Raw genomic sequence first — 21,018 nt, 5'->3', positions numbered from 1 at the left:
ACTCGCTTTCCAACATTGCTCTGACAAGAAAGGGTTAAGAAGTACACATTCCCATTCAGCTTTCATAGTCACCTAATGGAAGGGGACCTTCATACTGATATATATGAATTATAGTTGCATGTGTAGTCTCTGCTGACAACATGGTGTAAATGGCCTTGGTTTGTCTGGTCAATGGCAAAAGTCTTAAATCTCTACTAGGGATCTCCTGAAAACACTCGGAGGGGAAGAGAAAAACACTTGCTACTGCCTGATGGTGTAGAAGTCTGAGCTACCCATGTGGTTTTTATAGACATCTTCTTGGTGGTAGTGGGGAAGCTGGTTACTAGCCAGCAGGGATACTTGTCCTGGTTCCCTACTTGACCTTCTCTGACATCATCCTGGTGAGAGTGTTGGGGTACCTTATTACAGTCCACTGAGAGTGGTTATAGATTCCTCACTTGGCTTTTGCTGATGTGGGTGGAGTTGAGACCATAGATTTTCTGTAGTGTTTGGTTTAAGTAACTAGATAATATGTGAAATTTTTATTTTGCTAATTGTCCCTTTCCTAGTCATTTGGCTAGAGATAGTAGGTTTTTGTTGAATCTTTCTTTATCTGCATCTGTTGGTGTGTGTAAGTGGTTAAATTACTCATCTTCAAATCTGAAATGTCTGAGGCAAAAATAAGACCCAAGGAACTCACTGCAGCATTGTTTTTCAAGTTCTGAGGTACATTGTTAGTTTCCTTTCTTTTATCCACTTTTCAGAGTCGTCTTTTATCTGTTTTATACATAATGTTTAGCTGTATTTAGGGGGAGAAATAGGGAAAAGTAGCTCTACTTCCTCTTTGGGAAGCAGACATCTCTGAAAGAATTCTAAGAAGTTTTAAACTTTTCTGGTTCATTTTATATAGTTGCACAGATTAAATAATTTTAAGAGTAATAATACATTTTTAAAAATTGAGAACATGTGAGGTTCATCTCTTATCTCTAATTTGAAGTTCCGTAAAACAGCAATTGAAAGTTTGTGATGTATAGTTCGCAGATGTCCCCAAGGTATTTTAAAAGAGAATGGGGCAAGGTGGAGCAAAGAGGTTGCCAATCCTTTATCCAAAACCCGAGGGGGCAGATGTGTTTTAGTATTCAGACATCTTAGTATTTTATGAAGATAATATATGCGACATTATAATGAAAAATTATTCATGACACTAGTAAAAGAAGAAAAAGAGAGACTTTACTCAGGGGACCATTACAGTGGGAGTTTGTAGTGGGAGAGAGAGATGGAGCTCCACTCTGAATACCACAAGGACAGTAGAGATTTACAACAGAGGAGCAGAAAATTGGTAGCGTCATTCTTTGCTGAACTGTCCTAATAGAATCTTTGCTGAAGGCAGGCCAGAGTGAGAAGATATTGAGGGTGGAAGTATGAGGAATTTGATCAGATATCAAGGGTACAAGAGGTTTGCTAAACAGACTCAGCAGGATTCTTCCTACAACTGAACTAACTGGGTTAGACATATCTAAGGTTAGGAATAGAAAGAGGACTCAGAGAAGCTCGACTCAAGTTTGGTGGGAGGAGAGAGAGTCTATGAACAGAACACCCTCAGTAGGATCTGGTTCTACTTCTGCAAGTAAAAACTATAGATGATGTTTACTTCAGTTCGGGTAAGTTATGAAAGTTTCTTCTGTTTCTAGAGCTTTTTGTGATTTAGGAATTGAAGGCTTATTTTACCAAGTGTGTGGCCGCTGATTACAACATGAGCAGCTTCACAAGAGGATCCCAGCACCATTTGTAATATATGGATTAATAATAACTACAATCTTCTGCAGGTCTTTGAGTTTGTGATCTCTGTGTCCTTAACCATTTTAACCCTTCTAAAAATATTGAGTTATTTCCTACTCTGTGTATTAATTACTTTCCCAGTGACTGACTCATTGAAAAATATTTTGAAAATCTAGAATTTTGTTTATCATAGGAACTTCTCTGCTAACCAAGTCCTCCTCTTTCCTCAGATGAAGATGAGGAGAGTGATGAATCAAGTGAAGATGAATCCAGCTTGGAGAGCGATGAGGAGGAGTCTGGCTCTGAAGATGAGGTTTTTGATGATTCTATCTGCCCAACAAGTAAGTCAGATAAAACCATGTGTTCTCTGAAGTGTGGACTTGGATTGACATTACTGAGAAGATCTCTCTTTTTTTTAATTTCTCAATTCTATGTTAATAAAATTTAAGGAGAGGGTGGTTTAAGATGTATGAAGTAGAATCTTTGGTGGGAGGCTCTCTGAATGATTTATTATCTGTTCCTTTAGGCAGCCTTTTATAAATAGCAAAGTAAATAATCTGCAGTTGATGATCAGTTACCATGAATTATGTAATAAATTTGATTTTATAAAGAAACATTAGATAGTAACTTCTATAGAATTTTTTTACAATATTTTCCTTTATTTGGAAAAATCCACTCAGAATTTTCTATTTCAAATCTGTTTTGTAAGAATACTTTTGTTTATTTCTAAAGGGTGGTGATGTTTTATTTAATGGTCTCATTACAAAAGCAGCAGAGTGAACATGGAAGCAGGATTTAGGAGGAATCCCTGGCTGGCTGCCACGTGAATGGGCCACCCTCTCACACAGCCTTCCCAGGGCAGCCAGTCTGTAACAGGGTCTCCTGTGCTTAGGGTAAGAGGCACTGGGCAGGGCTCTGCATAAGGCCATGAGGCCTGAGGGCTTGGCTAACACCATGCACTCTGGGTCACCCCTGCCTTTTTTTTTTTTTTTTTTTTTTTTTGGTACTAGGAATTGAACCCAGGAGTACTTTATTACCGAGCTACATTCCCAGCCCTTTTTATTTTGTATTTTGATACTAAAATGCTGAGGCTGTCCACAAACTTGGGATCCTCATGCTTCAGCCTCTAAAATAGCTAGGATTACAGACCTACACCAATGCGTCTGGCTTTTTTTTTCGGAGTGGGGTACCGGTTGTAAGTGCAAAATGACGGATGCAGACCTCAACAGATTCTGAGAAACCTTTCATTCATTCGCAGACTCAGGCACCACTGGGGCACATTTTCTGGATGCAAAAATGGCATCAGTTACAGAGGGGATTTTAGTTTTATAGGGCACAATGAGGATGGTTTAATCATCAGAAACTGTGAACAGGCAGTTTGGACAATCAGGGGCTAGTTGTACAGGTTAAAACTTTAATTTAGGAGGGTAGTTGTAAAAAGGTTGAAAATAATTGTTATCTGGGGTGATGGTAGTCCAGATCCCAAGGAATAAGTACTCAAATCTTGCCCTTTGCTTTTCTTTCTCTGGAATCCATTGTTTCCCAGAGTTTCAATATTTGCTGTGCCTCCATTTAGGGCTAATTTGTAATGGGGGAAGATCAATGTCCAGGGCCCAGCATTCTCCCCTTTCTTTCAGGGCCCATTGTTATTAGGAAAGGATTTACTGGGAGGTTAATCCTTGGCTAGTTTCCCCTCCCTACTCCTGAACTACACCTCTGTCTGCTTTTCTCCAGGGGCTATCTTGTAGGAATATTATTTTCCATAACCCTTTACTGTGGACAGAATCCCATGGGCACTTTATCACTGAGCTGAGCTACATCTCAAGTCCTTTTAAAGAAATTATTATTATTAATTTTTTTAACTTTTAAGGGGGTCTTGCTAAGTTACTATGGGTCTCCCTAAATTTACAAGACTGGTCTCGAACTTGTAATCCTTTTGCTTCAGTTTCCCAAGTTGCTGGGATTACAAATGCACACTACCATGCCAGGCTCCCTTCCAAGTTTAAACAGCAATCTCAGGTTGTCTTCCCAATATCAGCGGTCACCCCTGCCACACAGTTGAAGTCCCCTCAATAGGACAAACTTCCTTCCACCTGGCCAGCCAGGAAGGTAGCAGCCACACATGATGATAGGCCACCCTGAAAATGTTTGGAACAACTTTTCCCAGCTGTCCTGGGGTTCTAATTCTGGCTTGGCCAGATTCCCAAGGAGGCCACAGTGACTCCTGGGTATGAGAACCCAAGTGGGAGCCAAGGCTGAAAGAAGAATGCTGTGGTGAGCATCCAAAGGGGGAGCCCTGGACTTTATTCCTGATAAACCAGGGTCCTGGGAGGGAATGGCCCGGAGGCTCAGGTTTGCTCTGTGGGGAGGACCACCAGTGTCTGAGTGGGCAGGGGTTGGTCCCTGTCTCTGGGGGTGCCAGCAGAAGACCTGAGAGGCCATCTATGGAGTTTGTGTTGAGGTACAACCTCCAATAAGTTTCCTGCAGAAGCAGGCTATTAGCTTTGCAAAGACTCAAATTTTCCCACCACCAGAAACCTCAGGAAAAGACAGAAGCAGGCAGAGAAGAAGGACAAGGAAGGAGGGAAAGCAAGATAGGAGCAGAGTTGACAAAACACAACCCGACCTGCCTCCTCTGTCTGCGCTATCTCGCCCCTCTACCAAGCAGGCCTGGTTGAGGGAGGGGCCATGGGCACCTCTGAGGAAGGGTACTTTGTACTGGCTTCCTGGAAATGGTTGGCTGATGGGGCAGCCAGCACCCAGGCAGAGCAGGTTCCTGCTAAGAGGTGCGAGCTGCCTGGGAAAATAAAAAGTCTGAAATAATCAGTAAGAAATGAAGACAAAGTTGGAGATTAGATTTAGAAATAGGGGAAGGGGGTACCTGATGGGTCTTCCAGCCCTGACAGGAACTGGAACTGAACAATTTAAAAAGGCCCCAATTCTTTAAGGGGAAGTACATCAAAGGCAGGGATAAGGTTTCCGTGTGAGAGGGGTCTTGTTTCTGTGCTTGGCAGGTTAGCCCATCACCTGGAGGCTGTGTTTGATCCTAAGGCTGTGAGCTGAGGCAGGGCACCAGCATGGTCTGGGCCTTCTCAAACTGGGGAATTTCACCCAGGAGTTCCAGGAAAAGCAACTTCCCAGCCTTACGTTGGCTCAAACAAATCCAAAATTCATATACAGCTTCCGGCGGTTGGCGATTTATATTTACTGTTTTCACAGTGAAATAAATTTGAAACAGCTAGATCAACATTCTTACAGTCTAGGTGAATGGCTCTGCAGAGAAAATACTTTTCTCTGGTTTACAATTTGATTTTCTAGATATTTAAAATGAAGTTTTCATCAAATTTTAAAAGTTTAATTTCAAACAAATTCTAAATCTTGTTTCACTCTTGAAAACCAGAGTCTTATTAAGATTATATTTACAAACGGAAGAGAGCCCAAAAACCTTGTAAGGCAACTATTTTACAGCAGGATTAGAGCTTGAACAATATCATGCAGCCAACATAGTGGCAGAGTTGGGGCTAGAACTACAGTTCCTAAATTCCATTTTATTATTACTTTACATTCTTGATCTCTTACTCGGTGGATCAATGTAGCCCTTGGTGTGATGGTGGAGATAGAGAGATAATGCACTTGAGCCCATTTAGTCACATTCTAGTTACGTCAGCTGAGACTTAGGGTCTTCATGTACAGGATAAGAAAATAGTTTCTGCCTTGCAGGGTCTAGTCTTGAGAGAGACAATGTGCAGCAAGGACCTAACATAAAGTCTGGTTCAGAGTACTGTTCAGAACATCAAAGCTAATGTCATTACTACTCTCATAATTATTAATACTATTGGTCATTTCCTCCTGGAACAATGGAACCATAAGTGTAGTGGAAATGTGTTACCATGGGTCTCCACACACATATTAATTACGAAGCTCCAAAGTTCACATTTCTAGTACTGCTGCATTCCCTAATAAATGGGGCTACTTTTTAAATTTTGACTGTCTTTTCAGATTGCGATAAGGCTCTTTTTGAACTTGCCCTTCAACTTCGAGAAAAAAGGCTGGACATTGAGGAGGCCTTAGTTGAAGAAAAGAAAACTGTTGATAACCTCAAAAAGGAATATGACACATTGTCCAAAAAAGTATGGTGTTCTGCCTGTATTTTTTTTTATATCCCAAATATGATATTTCTACTTCATAGCAGTGGCATTGTTAAGAATTCTCAGAGAAGAAACATTTCAAATGTTATGAACAGTTTTTCCTTCTTAAGAAAGTTGTTTTGGGAGGGGGGGGTCATTGCTTTTTTGATAAATTGGATTTTATCTTAATCATTGGTTCCCATACTTTTTGATTATGTTAATTATATGTAAAAAAAAAAACATAGCACCCCCACAGTAATGTGTATTTATACATTATACTCAGGAAATACTGTTTTAGTAGAGTTTACATATTATAAAGTGCTCTCTCACAAGAATAAGATAAAAATAAATAGAAATAGAAACTGATATTTTCTATTTGTACTACAGCAGATCATTTTGCTGATCCTCTGGGGTGCATGTATTTCATGTTGGAGATGACTGAACTTAACTTCCAGTATAATATTGGTTTACTTTCTGCCTTTTCTGTTCCCTTTCCTGCTGAGGTGTTCTTGTTTAGTGCAACATCTTTCAACTTGATTCCTATTTAGAAATATTTTTGATAGATTGCTCTCCTCTTGCAAATAGAAAATAATCTGGAAAACTTCCAGATTTTTTTTTTTTTTGGAGATAAAGCATATGCTTTAGAAATACTGAAGTTAGTAGTTTCATTGCTTTAAAGCATTTTTTCCTTAATTTATTGAGGTCGTTATGACCAAACAAGATTCTTATCATTCTGACAAAGATTCCATGCTGAGGGCCGTTTTTCATGCAGAAAATAAAAGTGAGCTGAGGATGTGTCTTCTGAGCTCTTATTCACAAAAATCGTACAGTTCTGGGAACTAGGAATGATTATAAAAGTGATATAGACTCTAACGTGGTGGGAAGAGAATAATATACACTCCTGGAATGCAGATTGGAATAGTGCCCTTAATCACAGCCTGGCCAAACACCCTGCCCTTCCTCCCTCATTTACCCCTTTAGGAACCCATTCACTGGGTCTCATGTACTTTCTGCAGGTAAAAATTGTGGCAACGAATTTGAATGCGGCAGAGGAGGCCCTGGAGGCTTATCAGCGAGAGAAGCAGCAGCAGCTGAACGAACTGCTGGTTGTGTTTCCACTCAAGCTCCACCAGGTGATGCATCTGAGAGGTCGTCCCACCCAGTATGAGCAGAAAAGTCAGCATTTCCAAGCTTCTCTAGAAAAGATATGTGGGTCACAGTGGGGGAGATCGTGGTCCTGTGGCTAAGGACTCCACCTGTAGTATGACACCAGACTTTTCTTATCTATTATCAAACTGTTTTTAAAGCATAACATCAACACACACATATTTTCTTGTGGCTCATTATCACTTTAAAAGTTTAATCATTTCAGCTCTAGAGAAATGATGTAAGGATGAAATTGGCCTGGAGGTTGAGATGTTGGGTCTTACACACATATCACGCTCCACATCACCTGAGACATTAGACATGAGCTGAGGAATTATCTTCATTTAACCTCTACTCTTTGAGGGAGGGCAGACCCAAGGAAAGCATTTTTTCTTTATTCCCTCTCTTTGTTCATTTCTACTGTCAGACTGTAACATGTTAAATTGTAGGAATATAGATCAGTGAGGAAAAAAGGTTCATTGTATCCTCTTTTGTCAGTTTAAGACAAGAGGGTCAGCTTTCTATATATTCTGTGTAACCTGTTCCAAACCCACTGAGGCCTGTGTAGCAGTTTGCCTACAGTGCCAAGTGTTGGTTGTGTCATTACACAGTAGACAGTAGACAACATCTGTGTGGGAAGATTTGCTGTCCCCAGCAAGGCATAATGCGGCTTGCTTGCCAACTTTCTGTTTACCTGATCATTGTCACTCATGGTGAGGAAGAGAGAGGCCAAGGGCACTGAGCGAAGCCAGGGTCAGAGAAGGAAGCACTCCACTTGGGCTTTCTCCACTTGACACTATGTACTTTTGTCTGTTTCGTTTATTTTTATTTTCACAGGTAGAGTATATGCAATCTGGGGAAATACCCCATGATCTTTCGGGTACGCTGGTCTTCTCTAACCTCTCCTTGGGACGGCTACAAGCACGAATCATACAGCTCCATGAAGAGAATGTTAAGCAGCAAAAACTGAACAAAGAATGCCGGGAGAGACGAAAGCGGCTCATCCGAGAAAAGAGAGAGATGGCAAAAACCATACGTAGTGAGTATCTGAACCCACGGATTATCTAGGATTACTTAGGGGCCCACAAGATCACAGAATCAGAACCACTGAGAGAGGAGGCAAATTCACTTTCTCATTTTCCTACTTCATCAACAAGCTCTCCAGATACTATGAAAAGATCACTGTCCTATTTTAACAGAAATCCTTTATCACAGGTCTGTTCCACTTTGTGAATGAGAAAATATAGATAATATCATAATCCACAGACCCACTACCACACTCAAGAAATAAAACATGGCTGGTGCAGTTGGAGCTCCTCCCCTTTCTAATGCCATCTGCTGCTTCTCTTGTGCTTAGAGTAGGGTGTGCACACGCATGTATGTGTGTGTCCTCACACAGCATGTAGAACCAACTGCCTTACACATTTCTGTGATCATGTTTTTATTTTGTGGTTCACTTTATTAAACCAATTTTTGAGCTATTCATCTTAGTACAGATAATTTACTCACTTTACTACTCCAGTATTCCATTGTATGCATATATAAACATTTTCTTCTTCAGTCTTCTCTTGATGGATATTTAGATACTTCTCATGTTTCATTATTACAATGTTACAGTGAATCTTATATACTTCTGCTTGTGCACACACATGAGGAGGTGAATTCCTAGTACTGGGATTCCTGGGTTATACTTCCTGCTCTCCTAGGTATTGCCAAGTTGCCTCCCCATAGTTCATCAATCCCGCTACTAGGTGTATATCCAGAAGAAATGAAATCGCTATGTCCAAGAGACGTAATGCACACCCATGTTTATTACAGTCTATTCATAGTAGCTAATATGAAATCAGCCTAAATGTCCATCAACACATGAATGGATGAAGAAAATGTGATGTATATACACAAGGGAATATTATTCAACCTAAAAAAGAAGGAAATACTGTCATTTGAGACAACACGAATGAACCAGGAGGACATTATGTTAAGTGAAATAAGTCAAGCATAGAATGACAAATAACACAAGATCTCACTAATACATGTAATGCAAAAAAGTTGAACTCATAGAAACAGTAGAGGCTGTGGGGTAGGGTTGGCAGGTTGGGGAGATAATGGCTCAAGAGTACAGCATTCGTTAAGGCAAAAAGAAGAGGTTCAGGTGTGCTATTGCACAACATGGTGACTGTAGTTATACCAACATATTATCTTCATAGAAATGGCTAAGAGAATAAATTTGAAGTGTTCTTACCACACACAAAAAATTGGGTATATGAAGTAGCACATATGTTAATTAACTCATTTTTACCATTCCACAATGTATACATATTTCAAAAGAACTTTTTGCATATGATAAAGATAAATAATTTTTGTCAATTAAAAAATAATTTTCTCTACTAACAATGTTCTTCACATTGTCTTTAGTCTTCCTGGAATTGAGGTAAGTGTGTGAGATGCATTGTGTAAAGAGAATTATCTTTAAAAATACTTCTTGTAGTATTTGGTATACAGAACATATGTATAAGTTGTCAAGTATTATAACAAAATGAATCCTGCAAACTCACCTCCAGACTTAATGACAACAATGTTACCAATATTGCAGCACCTGCCTATGGGCACTGTCTCTATTCCATTCTGTCTCCCCATTCCCAGAGATAACCACTATTTTCAATTTTGTGTTTAGCATTCCTTTCTTTTTTTAAAAAAATTTTTGCACAATTATATGTATTCCTAACTAAATGTTGCCTTAAAGCTTTGTAAAAAAAAATTACACGTATCCTTTTGAAGCATATTATTCATTTACTATTATATTTCTAAGATTAGGAGTGGGGTGAATAAGAAGAGGCATAGGAAAGAAAGAGGGAGAGACAATGGGACAGGGCAAGGTGTATGAAGGGCCTTGGGAGCCACCACAGGACTTTAATTTTTACTTGGAGGTGATGGAACTGTCATAAAGTGCCTGCTCTTGTCTTAATGTTAGATGCCGTAGAGATCAATAATTTAAAAAATGAAGAGTCATAAACCAATTGGAGTCTGTTAATAGTCTGAGGAGGGACAGATGGGAATGTATAAGCCACTTGGGAAAAATGAGTCCATTTTACACAGGATTTGAAGATGAAAAGATAATACAGGTATATACATTTTAAATGAGAAAAGTAGCAGGTGAAAAAAAACAGAGGAAAATCAATGTGTAACATAAATATCATCTTGCAAAAGCTCTTCCTTAGAATTGTATTGTTATTGGTGTCATTCATTTAATAACGATGGATGCTATTGAACAGCCTGAGACAGTGACTGTCTTCTTTTAGAAATGGAAGAAACCGTTCGTCAACTGATGATTGACAAGTTTGGCCGGGTGATAGATCTAGAAGTCCTTCAGACACTTTCTGTTAATACAACACTTGAGGAACTAAAGATCAGAAAGCTTCGAAAAGAGCTAACGAATGCAAAGGAAATGAAGATGTGGGAGGTGAGGAGGAAGGGCAGGTGGTTTTCTTTGGTTGGATCTGGGTGGCAGCCGGAAGTTCTGGAAAGCTAGAAGTGCTTCCTGGGAAGTCTCTGTGCAGCTGGAGATGGGTCTGTGACCCCCACTTGGAATCTTCAGCCTGCTCACTTGGAGAGACTTGTCTATCTTGAAGTGAAAGCACCAGCCCTGGGTTTTGTTACCAGAGGTTGAGAGTCTACTATCGAGTGATCCTTGGTCCTTGGGATTAATGCCTCAGATTAGGGCAATTGTCAGCACAGAAACAGCAAGACAGGGATGTTTCATTAGAGCAGGTTCATTGTAAAGTGAGGGAAAGGCAAGAGAAAGAGACACACCCCAGAAAGAGGGGCAAGCATATCAGCTAGGGATCAAAATGTGACAAAATGTTTAAGCTTCCAGTCTTTCCAGGCTTTCAGACAGGAGGTGGGAGTTTGCAGTGGACCAAAACCTTAGACCACGCATTTTTAGACCTTGTGCTTTCATAGCTGCTGCCTGTTTGGGGGAGGTCAAACACCTCCACTGTGTGAAAATCGAGGTCATGTGTCTGTGTATTTGGGTCATTTTGCACTTTCTGGACTAATGCCACCAGTGGCAGATCATGTGATGGTCAGTTGACCCTCAGAGCAGCTTGTGGATGTGTGCATGAACTTGGGAACACGGGAGAGAGAGAGGTGTTCCCAATGGGAGAGAGTGTCCGGCCTCTTTCTGAAATGTGGGGAAGACTGGTAGTATCATTCAGTGGGTCTCAGTAGTCTGCTCACCTTCCTAAGGTGTTTTTCTTTCACAGTCCGACCACACCAGGGGAAGGGGGCATTTATGTCCTATGGCATGGCACAATGGGTATGGAGTCCTCTGGGTCAGTTGTCAGTCAGGGGTCCATTTACAGCCTCTGCCCCACCCTATCTCCTTCTGCTTACTTCTAGCTAACTATTAGCTATCTAGCTATTATGCTAATGGTTTTAGGGTACAGATGCATATAAATGTGGCACGAAAGATCATGGACATGCCAGGAATGGTGGAACACGCCTGTAATCCCAGCTACCTGAGAGGATGGGGCAGGAGTATTGCAAATTTGAGGTCAGCCTCAGCAATTGAGCAAGACCCTGTCTCAAAATAAAATAAAGAAAAATAAAATAAAATAGGTTGAGCATTCTACCACTCAGGGGTAGAGTGCTTACCTTACATGTGTGGGGCCCTGCGTTTAATCCCCAGCAAACACACACACACACACACACACACACACACACACACACACATACACGCACACGCACACATACACGCGCACACACACACACACACACACAATTACAGGTCCTACTTTAAGGCCTATTTTAAAGTATAAATGCTCTGACAGTGTTAGAAATGAAACTGCTATCCTCTGATGATCTTCATTGTCTTATTGTATAGTTTTGGTATGCTGTTCTAATTTGGAAATTAGAAAACATAACTAAACAGTAAGTTTTATGAAAGGCATCAATATGTAGCTATTGGGGTCTTAGAAGATGTTAATGCCTACATATTATTCCCTGATCCATGAGATGAGACGGTGTTCCAGTTCCAGTCTGATTCAGAAACAGGAATTTTAATGAAGTTTTTATCAGCCCACAAATCAATGTGACTTCTCTGATTTTCAGTCTTATCAGCAGATAGTATAGAAGGACATGTTCCTAGTGCTGTCATGTCCAATGGCCCTGTATCATCTTTGACAATCTGAGGTTTACAACCACAGTACTTCCAAAAAGCAAGTTGTTCAGGTTTTCATGTCAATTGAACTGATCCCTATCAGGGGAATGTTGGAGATAATATGTGCAGTGTAAAATAATTTTGTGGAGCAACTGAAGAACAAAAGAGCACCATCACACAGATAGATAGTCATTCAAGCCACCTTTCTTGAGGTAGATGGGGGAAAGAGCCCTAAATGGAAGTTTTCTGCTTAAATTGTCATCCTTTTTTAAATGTAATATGTACCAGCAATAAGTATGCATACTAATATTATTCTTCAATGATACAGGGATATCTATCTGCATCTTATTTTACTTACTTTTATCTTTGAGCATACTTACATTCTTCTTATCTTTAATCAGACCAGACTCACCACAGTTGCTGCTGGTTATATCTTTATATTGGCTTCTGATTATATTTTCATGTGTACATATTGCTCCATTTAACTGGTGATTTTAACCAAATCTGGACATTTTTTATCTTGTGCACTTGATTTATTTTTTCCTTCCTGCCCTGGTAGGCAAAGATTGCTCAGCTGCGGTGGGAACTGATGATGAAGACTAAAGAACACACCAAAAAGCTTCATCAGATGAACGACTTATGCATTGAAAAGAAGCAGCTCGATTCTCGGCTGAATACACTACAGAACCAGCAGGTATGTTCCCACTCTTCATAGCCATTTTCAGAATTGAGGGAGCTCTGCAAAGGTGGCTATTCACAACAATGTAGAATGCTGGCATTGAAATAGACCTTGAGCTTGGACCACTTCCAGACCCTCTGCATCCCTAAGGACACTGAATTCCTATTAGCCACCTTAGAGTGGGGCTTCTGAGGGACTTATTTTATTGTCTCAGTGCCATGAACTTATATAAGTACTAGTCTATAGGGTTTGCCTTGGTCCTAGAAAGGTAAGGTTATTTAGGAATAAATAATGATACCAATACACTCCTCGAATTTAATGGTAAACATTCATTTCTAATATTTGTTATTTCATTTGACCTAAAGCAGTCATCTTAAATTGTGAGACCTTGCATGTTCCTTTGCTAAAATGCTTGCTATTTTTTTTGTGAATTTCAGCTTCTTATTCTATAATATTTGTTGAGCCTAACATACTATTTAAACAGCATAAAATAGATGATTTTTAAATGAAAGCTTACTCAATTCAAGCCTTGACCTCTAGGAACCTAACACATATACAACATATTCTAAACTACATGATATATACTTCCAGAATTATCTGCAAATATGCCAGTAGTTTCGCCTGGACGTCTTTGTTTTATATTTTCTTTATCACACTGGTCTAAGCAAGGTATTCTCAAAGTATGAACCTCTGAAGAAGGATAGCTGCATCATCCAGTAACTTGTTTGTAATGTAGATCTGTGGACCCTATCCCAGAGCTACTGAGTCACGAGTTGTGGAAGGGATGCTTGGCAATCTGCACATTAGCAAGCCTTCTAGGTGATTCTGATACATGCCAGAGTTTAAGAATCACTGGTCTAAACATAAGTCCCAGGATAGGTAGGAAGATTTCTTCCTTGGAGAATGAATAAGGATTTGGGAGGCACACAATAGGAGATTAGACATAAAAGACTAGAATTTGGATATCAAGGGACCTTTCCATATTGAAGAATTTTTGAGCAAAGAATCAAGGCAGGCAGTGTTTGAGAAAATTAATGCCTAAACAAAATCTTCTTGGCTTGGTCTGCTTTGTAAGTCCACATGCATTGAAGAGGAAAGCTCAGAGGCAGATCAGTCGAATGGGAAACAAAATTACCAGTCTATATTTTTTTACTTAGTATATCTTTACATGTACAGCATCTTTACATAGGATATCTCATTTAATTCTCAAAACATTACTTTTCAAAGCTTAGAGAAGTTAAATAACTTTCTCGCTCTCAAAGCTAATGCATAGTTAAGTTAGTTTTTAAACCCAAGTGTATCTGCCTCCAAAGCTGACCCCATTGCTTCCTACAATAATGATCTAGAAATGAAGTGTGGGAGGTATTTGGTAAAAATGAAAAAAGTAAATGTCAAAAGACATATCAAAGCAAGAGAAGCCAAAATTTGATTAACTGTGGTAAGAAAAATAAGGGGAAAGTTACCAACTGGAATGACAGGACATGGGTTGGCATATCAGTCATGCTTTTAGCTCAAGTAACCACAAGTTCCATTGAGTGACTTAAATACTTAGGAGACTTTTTTTTTTTCATTTGACAATAAGTCTGGAAGGAGATGACTGTATTTTGGTTTAGTGAGTGTGATGTCAAGACCAGTATCTCAGTGATTCTGTCAGTGTTTTTCTTTAAAGTCACAAAACAGCTTCTAAGCTCTGCTCCATATCCATGTGCCAGTCTCTTCTGTTTCTTTTAATAAGAAAGAAAATATTTTGCTTGGTACAGAGGCACGTGGCCTGGAATTCCAGCTACTTGGGAAGCTGAGGCAGGAGGATCACAAGTTTGAGGCCAGCCTGGGCAATATAGGGACACCCTGTCTCAAAACTAAATTTAAAAAGTGGCAATAAGAATGTAGCTTAATGGTAGAGTGCTTGCCTACCATGAGTTAGACCAGAAAAAGGAAAACAAAACAAAACAAAACAAAGCAAGCAAAACTTTTCTACTTACATCCACTTAACCACCCTTAGCTAGAAGAAAAGCTAGGTAAGATTGGTGTTTAGGTTTCACAGTCTCTGACATAAAAGTGAGCAAGACAGAAGAGGCGGAAGGGTATTAGATCACCCTTACTGTGAAGGTCTGCATTACTGGACTTGAGTCTGACTGCTCACTATGCAAAAGCCAATATTCAGGAGATGAAAGCTGGTGGGAAGGAAATAAGGTTTTTTTCAAAGGTCAGGGTGCAAAGGGCTTTTGTAGGGGAAAGGAAGAGCAGGGGACACTGAGCAGGAAGGCTGTACACTGAGTCAAATATCCAGATGGCCCCACCAGGGGTGTTTTCTTTCTCTTTTCTGCTGAAACATCCTTGCAGTGATAATCGACCTTCATCTCCCTATAATTTTTTCTTTTTGGATAAACACATTATTTCCCTACAAGTTCAACATCATTCCATTTTTAATTAAAGAGCAAGATTAGCAAGTCCTTGGCCTACATTTTGATGTTATCTGAGGGCCCTCAGATGTCCTGGGTTCTGTAAATCTAGAAAAAGGTGACTGATTAGTAGGGTTTATGACTCACATGTTTTTAGTTTTTTCCCCAGGAATAGTGAACCTTGCAGTTAATTATGTACAAAAGGCATCTTTTGCTGGGGGGGAATAGGAGGAGCGAGAGAAGGGCAGCTGCTTCAGCTCGTTAGTGGGCTTCAGTCAGAGGTGTCATGTGCAGTGAAGCTCGTGGGAAACTAATACTATGATGCTCAGCTACATGACCTGCACAATTAGTGGTTTCTAAAGTAATCTAACAGCAAGAGAAGCAAGAGGGTTTATTTAGATTTTCCCTTGGTTAAAGTAGTATATTAATGGTAATGGAAAAATTGCCAATTTTTAGGTTAAAAATCTGTCGAATGTCATGGTTTCCTATGGGTCAATTTGGTAATGAGTAATGACTGTTTAAATTGACTATAAGATCTTCTTCTGGTTTCAGGCAACTTGTTTCTACCCTGCTTCAAGCCCTTAAAATATAGGATCTTGGGCCAGTTATCCAATCTCCCTGAGTCTCGGTTTCCTTATCTATAAATCTGTACTATTAACACCTAGTTACAGTTGCTATGATGATTAGATGAGAGGGCACATTTTATTGAGCATCTACTTATGTAAGAAGTATGAGAACAGGTACTGGCTAGAGTGGGGAGACTGAGTCATACTGGAACCTATCTCTCAGAGACATAAAACCCAGAAAGAGAGATGGTATTAAATGAACATTTAGGTGGAACCATATGAAATTGCCAATTTTTAGGTTAAAAATCTGTCGAATGTCATGGTTTCCTGTGGGTCAATTTGGTAATGAGTAATGACTGTTTAAATTGACTATAAGATCTGCCCTCTTAATAGATATGTAAGAACAGGGGATTTTTTTACATCCCAAATGATGCTTAAAGCAGAGAGGTGTTTTCTCCCAACAGGGCAATGCCTTCCAGGGTCCTCGGAAAGCAGATATTGTAGCAAGAGAGAAGATCACTGAATTGGTCCAAGCCCAGGCACAAAGGATTTTAGCCTTAAAGGAAGAGATTGCTCTTTTGCGCAAGAAAGGAGGCCTTATCCTCCCACCCATTCGGCCTACACAAGAGAATGAAATGAACCTTTAGGTCTGCTGTTTTTCTCAAATCCATCCAAGATCTCTGACATAATTCACTAGAACTTTTGTTTCCTTTTCACCTACAACGGTCCTATTATGTTAAAGTGAACTCATCTAAAGATCAAAAACCAGATCCTGTCACGTAGTTTTAATAATTTTTCTCCAAATTGGTTACCTTAGAACTGTCTGCTGCACCCAACATCTAATTATTAATGAACTGAACCATTTTACATATTTAGATCCTGCTCAATTGAATATGAAATCTCAGAAAGTTGTATCTCAGAGTTGCCAGAAAGAGTCTGTAATGTGTTTTGTTTCAGGAAAATGTGTTTTTCTAATATTCTAAATATTTAGCCATTGGCAAGAAAAACTTTTCATTCAGTCATTTGTGAGAAAATTTTTTTCCTCGGTCCTTGGATCCTTGGAAAATGAACTTTGCTTGTATTAGATAATCTCTGAGAGAACTCAAGAGAAAAAGAAAGTATTTGCCAACAATATCTTAGAATAAGAGAAATGTAAATTAGAATTTTGGCATTGTTGACTTCATAAAGCAGTGATTTGAGGACTGGGGATTCAGGCAGTACAGACAGACACAGCAAAGCTGCCCTCTTTAGTTTGCTTTGGGTTGACAGAAAGCAGAAAAGACATCAGCTTCCTGAATCACCTAGAGATTCACGAACTCCTCAGTTCTGAGTGGAGCAGAGGAGCAGGTTTTTCAAAATGGTCTATCAGGAGGGTTTTTTTTTTTTTTTTTTTTTTTGTAGATTTTTTTCAGCTCCATCAGTATTCTAAGTATCCCTGTACTTTCTATGTCCTATGCCATCATCTTTCAGGTTTGACCTGTCATTTGCTGGTTTTGATACTGAGCAGGAAGAAATTAAATAGATCTCTCCAAGAAGTCATCTCTAAGCCTCACTTCAATTATACATAACATTTCTAAATAATTTAAGAGTATTCTTTTGGTTGAAATTGATGACCACAACCATTGAATTATGATCTCCCTGACACTTGATACTTGTTAGTAACATAACATGGATTCAGAGCTCTATGGCTCTGTACTGATGAGCTTCATTGAGGCTATCCCAGGGTGTAAGTTGGTCACTAAGAAGGAAAGGTGAAGGAGGCAGTACCTGCACTGCATAAGTGTGGGACACAGCTCTGCAAAGCCATTACTTCCTAACCTGGTAGACCGCTAACCTGCCCCCCAAAAGTCTAGACTGGACTTGCTTTCTTTGTGTGTTAGAATATTTTTAGAGGGTGGTCATTTGGCCTATTATCTAAGATCCTTTCAGATTCCCATTTAAGCAGACAAAATCACTTATTATTTGCACCTATCACTATAAATCTGTAACTTCTCTACTGGAGAATATCCTGTCATTGCTTTCTTTGTGTATCCTAAACTATCTGTGTGTCTTGCAAGCATTTAAAAAAAATGTGCTAGTTATAACTCTTGTTTATTTAATATTGTGTAAAAAAATTACTCCACAACTTAACTGAAAACAACAAACTTACTATCTTACTCAAGAAGTGTTTCTGAGGCTCAGGAATCTGGGAACCGCTTGGCTGGGTGTCTCTGGCTCAGGATCTCTCATGGAGGTGCAGTCACTGTGAGGAAGAGCTGCCACATCTAAGGTTTGGTGAGAGGCACGCATTCCTTTCTGGCATGAGTCTCTTTATATGGCTGCTTCAGGCACAAATTCTCCCAGATCCAGTGATCCAAGAACAAGGGAAAGAGTAAGAAAGAAGGATGCTTATAGAAGCCATAGCCTTTACAACCTAATGACAGAAGTGACATACCATCACCTTTGCCAAATGGTTCCCACAGGTCTGTCCTGGTAAGATGTGGAGCAGATTGTGAATACCAGGCAGTGATCCCTGGGGGTTATCATGGGGCTGGTTATAACAATCAGCACCCACCTGGGTTGTGGTTGGTCTCTGGATACAATCTTGAATTCCATTTGCCTCATAAGAATCATAAATTACATCATCTTCCTGGGCCTCATTTTATTATCTGACAAGTGAAGAATTTCGATAAATTCAGTGCCTCCTTCCCACTCTGAAATTCAGTGATTCTAATCACAGTAAGAGTGAATTTAGAATCTATGGAAGAGTGGTGTCAAGAATTCTACACACATTTCATCTTAGAGTAAAGCCAATCAAGATTGTTTTTTCCCCAACTCAAGCTAGACTAAATCTACAATACAATAATGAGCTACAATATTCAGGACTTTGCCCAGAGTGTTTGGGATTTGACAATATAGATAACACTCCATTGTTTTGAGTTGGCCGAGGTGTCTTGGTAGCTTTACTTTCATTTCTGCTCCATTCCAGGTGATGTCTTGAATCTGTAATTAAGTATTAGCTTTGAATATTTGGGAATTTAGGCTTCAAACAAAATGACCAGGGTGCAGCCTGGGTGGAAGTGGCTGGAAAGCTATCCTGCCCCTTCCCTGTTACACTATTCTCTGCCTCCTCCAGTCAGGAAGCAGCCTCACCTCTGAGGGCTAAGCCAGATGTCACCTTGAGTTACTTCTGGATCAGTCATTAATAGGACTTGGCCATTTTGAATTGTCATATTTTTAATATCATTGAATATTAAGCACTCCCCTTCACAGGAGTGCCTCCTTCCTGTGAGTCAGCCTATCCCATCAGAGAGGATCCCATCAGGATCTCTCATGGAGGTGCGGTCACTGTGAGGAAGAGCTGCCACATCTAAGGTTTGGTGAGAGGCATGCGTTCCTTTCTGGCATGAGTCTGTGGCCTCAGCTGACCTCTGCACGCCACCATCTCCCACCCAGCAGGTCTTCCTTTTCCCCTTCAGCAATTTATGTAGCCACGGAAGATTAAATCAAAACTTTAAGAAAGTATAATAATGATTAATTCACCTTAATCTAAAGGAATCCAAAATACAATAAAGTTGAATATCTGAGCTCTTTCATTTCCCGGACTAATATTCAAAAGCCTGGTATCCTTTTTCTCTTTTTCTAGCAATTGGCCTAGTATTTACCTTATTTAATATGCCTTGGAAATACTGATTGATTGATTGATACCAGGACTTTCTTTTCTTTTCTTTCTTTCTTCTTTCTTTCTTTCTTTCTTTCTTTCTTTCTTTCTTTCTTTCTTTTTTTCTTTCTTTCTTTCTTTCTATCTCTCTCTCTCTCTCTCTCTATCTCTCTCTCTCTCTCTCTCTCTCTCTCTTTCTTTCTTTCTTTCTTTCTCTCTCTCTTTTTTTTTTTTAGAGCTAAAATCATTCAGTGTTACTATATGATTCCAATGCTGTGCAGAAAGTAGGTATTTTATGTATCGCTTCAGTAAAGTTCACCACAATCAACTTTAACAATAAACTTAGATTATCCATGAGAAGAAACAAAGGGATTTTTTTTTTTTTTTTTTTTTTTGCGGTACTGGGGATGGAACCCAGGGCCTCCTGCTTGCAAGGCAAGCACTCTACCGACTGAGCTATCTCCCCAGCCCAGATATTCTTTAAAAACCTTCCATAGCAAGTGATTTAAACATCCGATTTGAGAGTACCTGGATTAGCAAAGGCGAGATCCCACCCACTTCTGGAAGTAGCCCTCAAAGACAGATTGTCTCTGAAATCACAGTATCTTTTTTTCTTCCCTTCCAAACTGTACTTTTCCTTCCCTTTTGTTTTTGTTCCTTACAGTAATGTCAATAAATACACCAGAAATGCTATTTTAATGAGAGTTCTTTTTCCAATTAGCTGTTTGATGGGGAAAAAAATGCAAGACTAAGAGTAGGTGCAGTGCTACTTCTTGCCAGCAGAGGGTGCACTTGCCTGACAGACAGAGTTCACCAGTTCCCCAGGATTCCTAGGATACTGTTAATCAAATTCTGGCACGACTTTTAGGCAGATAGTGTCTCAAATAGCATTTCATCTGTAACTCAGTTTTTCTTAAATATAGAAAACACCCTTCCACCCACCAAAAACTCAGTTAAATCGTGTTAAGACATTGCAAGCTTCAGCTTCCATCTAGTTTCAGTTCTATATATAAACATTTTAAATTTCAGTTTCAAAAGAGAATCTGTGATACTTTGATTGGACAACAGCAAGTAAATGTTGATTTTAAAAGAGTGAGTCAACTCCCCCCACACTGTTAGTATATCTTCAGAATTTGTCAGGCACCATATGTGAGATAGCACTTAACTAAATGGTATTTTGGAAGAAACATTTGGTCTTCAACACACCTACATAAAAAGGATTAGTTTCATTCCTCTAGTATGATCAAATCTTTACCCCAAGCCCAGGCAGTAAGACAACGAGGAATCTGCTTATCCTAGCCTATTGTACAGTGTCTCCCTCTTGGAGTAAACAGTTATTAATGCATTCTGCATTAGTCAAAACACAACTGATATTCAGAGTTTTAAAAAGACAGGAAAAAAAATGAAAAACATCTGCTACTGATTCCAGACTTCATTGCTTGATGGATCTGAAAACATCACAAGTGGATATTTTCTCCAGATTCAAAGACCAAATCCTAATGTCTAGAGAAAATGCTGACTCATTCATGACTCAGTTGAAGG

At 39.5% G+C, this 21,018-nt stretch overlaps 1 protein-coding gene across 3 annotated transcripts in view; it reads left to right on the top strand.

Annotated features, from left to right (window-relative positions):
* Positions 1-16,592, top strand: part of CFAP44 (cilia and flagella associated protein 44) — a 158,639-nt gene extending 142,047 nt beyond the window's left edge. For all 3 annotated transcript variants that reach the window (XM_079155381.1, XM_079155380.1, XM_079155382.1), the window contains 7 exons: positions 1,989-2,099; positions 5,758-5,888; positions 6,902-7,018; positions 7,869-8,070; positions 10,331-10,491; positions 12,749-12,883; positions 16,301-16,592. In XM_079155381.1, the coding sequence (XP_079011507.1) occupies positions 1,989-2,099; positions 5,758-5,888; positions 6,902-7,018; positions 7,869-8,070; positions 10,331-10,491; positions 12,749-12,883; positions 16,301-16,483 (1,040 nt within the window). In that variant the 3' untranslated portion in view covers positions 16,484-16,592. The remainder of the gene's footprint in view (positions 1-1,988; positions 2,100-5,757; positions 5,889-6,901; positions 7,019-7,868; positions 8,071-10,330; positions 10,492-12,748; positions 12,884-16,300) is intronic.
* Positions 16,593-21,018: the final 4,426 nt, after the last annotated feature.

The sequence above is a fragment of the Sciurus vulgaris genome (genome assembly GCF_902686455.1).
Source record: "Sciurus vulgaris genome assembly, chromosome: 10".
NCBI classification, from domain to species: domain Eukaryota; kingdom Metazoa; phylum Chordata; class Mammalia; order Rodentia; family Sciuridae; genus Sciurus; species Sciurus vulgaris.
The sequence above is the reverse complement of the archived record's forward strand: the minus strand, read 5'-3'. Positions and strand labels throughout refer to the sequence as shown.